Source organism: Pteronotus mesoamericanus, unplaced genomic scaffold, assembly GCF_021234165.1.
Source record: "Pteronotus mesoamericanus isolate MK-2021 breed Mesoamerican mustached bat unplaced genomic scaffold, CSHL_Meso_final scaffold_21, whole genome shotgun sequence".
Classification (NCBI taxonomy): Eukaryota; Metazoa; Chordata; class Mammalia; order Chiroptera; family Mormoopidae; genus Pteronotus; species Pteronotus mesoamericanus.
The window spans coordinates 14,798,401-14,804,400 of NW_026555310.1; the positions used below are offsets into that span (position 1 = coordinate 14,798,401).

At 41.9% G+C, this 6,000-nt stretch overlaps 1 protein-coding gene across 3 annotated transcripts in view; it reads right to left on the reverse strand.

The window, feature by feature from the left end:
- Positions 1-5,502, reverse strand: part of BICD1 (BICD cargo adaptor 1) — a 155,011-nt gene extending 149,509 nt beyond the window's left edge. For all 3 annotated transcript variants that reach the window (XM_054591273.1, XM_054591271.1, XM_054591274.1), the window contains exon 1: positions 4,972-5,502. In XM_054591273.1, coding sequence (XP_054447248.1) covers positions 4,972-5,184 — 213 coding nt within the window. In that variant the 5' untranslated portion in view covers positions 5,185-5,502. The remainder of the gene's footprint in view (positions 1-4,971) is intronic.
- Between the last annotated feature and the right edge of the window lie 498 nt (positions 5,503-6,000).

The following is a 6,000-nucleotide window of genomic DNA, read 5'->3' on the forward strand; positions in this document are numbered from 1 at the left end:
TAAAAGTGGGCTTCTTCCAAAATCAGGTTTCATCACTTAGCTTTGCATCCTTAAGAATCCTTAACCTAAGACCTATGTACTTTCCTCTTCTGTATAATTCAAATGATATCTACCTTGTAGAAAGGTATTGCAGGAATTCAAGATAAGTGTGCAGAGTGCCTAAATGGTGCTTTGTACGTCATTCAATGCTTTGTTATTTTTATTATTTTCTTATCTGTGAAAATGGGCAATAAGCCTGAGTTACTTTGAAGATTAAATAAGACAGAAACAGTGTTACTATTTCTCTGTTACTGTTTCCTGTCACTTCCTTTCAATGCTTCCCCATTACCAAGACAAAATGTGGCCACTGCCACTTTCCCACTTTCATCTCCTGCCACCTGGCTCCACATGCCTTTCCTTTAACATAATGAATTATTTAATAGTAAGACTATGCATCTCTTCGTGTCCTCCTCACCTTTAAAGCCAGATTTATAACCTTACGTGTGAGAAAGGCCTCTATTACATATTTCAACATGCAAGTAAATATCCTATTTTCAACTTAGAACGCAACATCCATAAAGTACAAGAGTATTTTAAGGGGGCAACAGGGCAGAGTATTTGTAAACATGAAATCCTTAAAAAACCTTCAAACCATGGCTGCTGTACATGTTCATACAAACATGGAAAAATGCAATGAAAGACTACAAAATCTCGTTATCTGAGAAGTAACCTTGCCAGCGATTAAATGTTGAGTTGAAATAAAAAGAAGGACTGGCCCTAGCCAGGTGGCTCGGTTGGTTGGAGCATCATCCCAACACAACACAGGTGCGGGCAGATTCCCAGTCAGGACACACACTAGAGCCAAAAGACGGACGCATGAATAGGTGGAACAACAAGTCAGTGTTTCTCTTTCTCTCTCTCTGAAATCAATCATTAAAAAAATTTTTTTAAAGTGATGCAAGGTAAAGCAATTGGGTCAAAATAAAGAAATGTAATTGAAAGAGATTATGTTTGTTTGCTGAAGTTATTTACAGTTTCCGAAGCTTATATTGACATATTTTAGATGTTTTAATTAATTTGATAATAAATGAGATAATATAAATATTTTTTCTTTAAAAAAAGAGAAAAAAATGCTAGCTTAGGTAAATAAGTTATTAACTTCCTCTATGTTTATTCATAGACTGGGAAAAAATATGGGTGTTTTTTTTAATCCCATATGACTTCATCATTAAAATTTACAGACATAAACAAGCTAACAATCTTTCTCAGCATCTGAGGGAGAAAAATTAGTTCTTTAAAGATGAAGCCAGGTAATTAAATGGCTTTCATCAGGTCCCTAATGTGACAATCTCTAAAAGAAAGTTAAATATTTATTTTTTGAATGATTTCACTCTGGCACTGAAAAAGAAAAAACACACATGAAGTCGGCTCCAGGAGGAGCTGTTCAGCGCCCAAAAGGGCTTCTCCAGCAGGGCTACCTACCTCTCCTTGATATCGGGGTTGAGAAAGTGAGCAAAAAATGAGTTGAAGATTCTGAGTCCACAGTCTACTGTAACCTAACAGCAAACTTCCCTAACATTGTCACATGGGTTTGTTTTCTAAAATGCTACCAGAAACACTGATCATTCCTCTCTTATGGAATCTTTTTAAACTTTACTACATTTAAAATTTCATCTGTTAAGTTAAAAAGAACCCGTAGGTTTAAATTCTAAAGGTCTTTTTAATGCACGCATATTTTTAGTTTTCAAATTATCTTAGAATCATGACTCTTCTTTACATTCTATTTTGGCCTGAGGACAGTGTTGACTGACGCACAGCCCCAACATGAAATCAGCCAGGACATAACTGGGCATGGGTGCCCCTTGGTCACTGAAAAGCAAGCATTATTTGTGAAACCAAGCCATGGTCAAGTATTCCAGTGAACATGTTGTTTTGTCCAGATGCCCAAGGATAATGAAAAGGAGAACATGATGATGTCAGAAGCCATCCTTTTTTCAGATTCTTAGTGCTTTTCTTTGAAGTGTGTTCTCTTGAGCATAGCATTACAGCAGCCGTGTAGGCACAGGGCAGAGCCCTAAGTATCAGGCTAGGCCAAAAAGCAATCTGGACTGAGAAAAGACGTGACTAGAAAAAAAATCACTGACTTCATCACCTTGATTTTGCACATCTTCAGGGAACATTGCTCACTTGCATTACGGTCAGAGCGGTCCGTGGCCAGGGAAGGAAGGCGGCAACATAGCTGGGTGCTGACTCAAAAACAAAACGACCTGTAAAGACTCAGCCGTGTTGCTACACTGCAAATGACTAATGTCCAACTTGGACTTAGTATAGTTATTTTTCTGTTGACATTCCTATAAGCTGGTCTATTTATTTAAATGAATCATATTTGCTGAAAGAGCTTAGAAATAAGCCAAAGGTTTATTTTTATACTTAGCTTTATAGATATAATGCAACATCATTTGCTGTATATAACTGAAAGTGAACAAAACTTCTTTTTGAAAAATTAGAGTACTCACAAAACATGGTTTTCAAAAATGACATCTATATGCTATCACCACTGGAGTACCTTAGTTTTCACAATTATTTTGGATTTACTTTTTAAACAGGAAATATTATTGAGACTGATTTAGCTCATTTAAATGATACTCCCAACTAATGTATATATTATGGTTAAAGGATAAAAATAACAAGTCTCACTATCAAATAATCAAGTATAATAATTATTTCCTTACCCTAAAATATATTTTATATAAATGTATGAGCCAGTCATTAGGAACCTAAAATTGAATAACATTTATGCTAAATGAAACTCAAAATACATGTGTAGACAAGTATGACTTGGTAAAAATCCTCCTGATAAATTCTTATTAAACCCCTGGTATATAGAACAAGATGTGCCTCAAAATTTTTACAGAAAACAACAAATTATAATTGATACTTGCATTATTCTGTATTAAGAAACTAGTATTATATTACTCCTACAACACACTGGCTTCTCATTTTTCCCATTAGTGCTGAAGAAAGTAATACAGGTAGTTTTTTAATACTAGTCACTTTCCATACGTCCTCATTTTCTTAGCCTTCCTCTGATGCTAACCAATATTGACTAGTGAATGCCTGATAAAGGTATCTTCTTCTAGTATAAATTTATCCTTTTATAAAATATTTATTGCACCTTCACTATGCTAGGCTTTGTGTTAAAGACTTGGGAAGCCAAGTAAATTCAGATAGATTCCTTACCTAAGAGCTCATGGTCTAGTAAAGGCAAAAGACAACTGCATTAAGGTTACTATGCATGGTCAGTACAATGACACAGAAAAAGAAACAAAAAGACCCTGGAAGGGTTGTTGGAATCTAGTGGGAAGGTCGGATAATAGTTATACTCCATTTCACTAAATAAAGTCCCCCTCCGTTAGGAAGGAGGTGATGGCTTGCCACTGCTTGGCTTGCACGTCCTTGTCGTGACAAAACAATGATGGTAGGTATAAGACAACATCGAAACGCCTCTGAGAATTACAATCATCATCCTGTTTCCCGACTTCACAAGGTTCAGCATCACTGAATTTAAACACATATTGGCCTAAGACCTAATCTAAATTGGACACTACCACTAGGTCCAGCTGTTGTTAACAACAGACCTGTACATGGCAAGAGAAACATGAGGTAGAAATTTACAGCCTGATTCACAAAAATCAGATTTCTAGGTAGAATTTTTACCACATATTTATTTTTTGGTATTTAGGCATCAGAATAAAAATAAGATGTACCTGAAAGTATAAATGCTTACAATATTATGTACTAAATTAAAAAGCAAGCTGATTAATTATGTCATAAATGTTCTAAACTGTAACAACACAAGTTGCCCCCACCAAAAAAAAAAAACAACTGAGTACATTGTAAGAAAAATATTCTTGATATTGTATACAAAATTAGAATATTTAAAATGTCAATATGCACTTAAAAATAAAGACTTGCCACATAGAAAAGCAGTACGTACATTTCAATTTATAGACAGTTACTTGCTACCCATAGTGCCTCAGGAATGGGAAAAAACAGACTGAATTCCTTCAACAATATGTATATTCGTATGAGTGTTGATAAAAAAAAATCAAAGCTTACTTATTATTCTCTTCCAGTACATTGACCAGTCTGTAAAAGAAGCCAAATAAATGCCAAAAGACTAAAGACGACAAGTGTCCATTTATGATATTCTAGTTTTATAAATACAGTCATTTCAAACAGAAGAGCCTCATTCGAAGCGCAGGTCTCCCCACATATCTGCTCTCTATCATTCTTCAGACCATAGGCAAGGAGCTAAATTTTCTCTGGTCAGGGTGACCTTCTAAGACTTGTGCATGGCCCAGCCCGCCTCACTCAGGTGAAATGAAGGCATCAGGATCACCCGGCACAGTTGCTTCTCTCCCGCAGCCCGCTGACGGGAATAAGTAAAGCCACAGAGAATGAAGATTGCTCAGCCTTTGTCAATTTAATTGGCAGGGCGTCCTAACAGTGCCCTCTCACATCAAGGAGCAGTTACATTCGGCAGAAGGCTGAGGTACCACGGATTCTATACATCCCGCAACTGGGGGTCCTCGACACAAATCTACTCATCGCCTTTGTGGACCATGGGATTGTCACTGAAACCTGGGTTTGCAATAACAGCAGTTTTGTAAAGTTTGATTAATACATTCCAACCCGGTTGAATGTCGCCTTAGAGTGCTGAGACTTGAAGACTCTTAATGCATCTCCCTCCCCCACAGCCCCTGCCTCCCAAGTTCCAGTTTATACATTCATTTCCTGGGCATTTTTTCTCTTGTGGGGAAAACAATGGACTCTTTCAATCTTCTCTTATCAACAAAAGGCTCTAAGATGAAGAAACAATCCTTTCCATAGCATCCTTTCCGACGGCTTTACAAACGATAAGGGGGTGTGGGGGGTACCTTGGGGGTAAGGGCACGGGCCCGAGGAGGGAAGAGGTGACAGGCAACTCACCTCTTTCAGCTGCTCCAGCTCCTGTTTGAGGCCGTCGTACTCAGCCTCCAGCTCATCATACTGCTGCTTGAGAGTCAGCTTCTCTTCCAGGACCACCAGCCCGTATTCAGCAGCCTGGATCTTCTCATGGGTCGTCTCTGTGAGCTCCTTGGTCAGTCTCTCTATCTCAGCCTTATAATGGTCCACCGTCTGCAACACCTCTTCTGCGGCCATAGCCCTGGTAGATGGAGGCAGGAGGGGCGTCACAGGACAGGGAGATGGATGCAAAGCAGGCAGGGCAAGGGAGAAGGAGATGAAGAGGGAAGGGGAAAAAATGGAAAAGCAAAGTGTGGCTTGATGAACGAGCAGAGCAACGTCCTGCCTGCTCTTCTGGCGGCGGCAGCTACACCACCCGAGAAACTGATGTGAAATGCAACATGGGGAACGCAGGGCAGAGGATCAGAGGCGAGGCGGCAGCTGCGGCATGTGTCCTCTGGGCCGCCCCTGCGTGGTCAGCGGCCGTGCGGCATGGCCCTGGCTGCGGCGGCCCGGGCGGAGAGGGGCTCGGTATTCTGCTTATTCAGAGGCGCCTGGCCGCCATGTCTCCCGGGCAGCGTCACTGCAGTCTCCGGACCCGCGCGCCCGGGCTCTCCTCTCGCTCGCCTGCTCCACCTGCTCCCTCTGGCTGTGCGGCAGCCGGTGCAGAATGATGCAGTCCCGGGCCCACTCCCCCCCTGCGCGCCTGGCCGGGGTTCCGAGCAGGGGGCGGGGAGACGGATGGAGTCAGCGCAGGGGGAGGAGGGAAGGATCCAACAGAAACATCCCGAGGCGTGTCCCGCCCGGCAGGGACACTGCCGACGGCACGGCGGGCGCGCAGGATGGAGGCCGAGGAACAGGATGCAGCAGGACCCGGCAAGACCCGCAGGGGAAGGAGACTCCGCCCTGCCCCGCCCGCCCCGCCCTCAGAGGGCGAGGAGTTCCTCCCCCAGCTTTTTGCCCGGGTGGGCGTCAAAGCTCCTGGCAGTGGCGTGGGTGCCCCTGCTCTTTCGC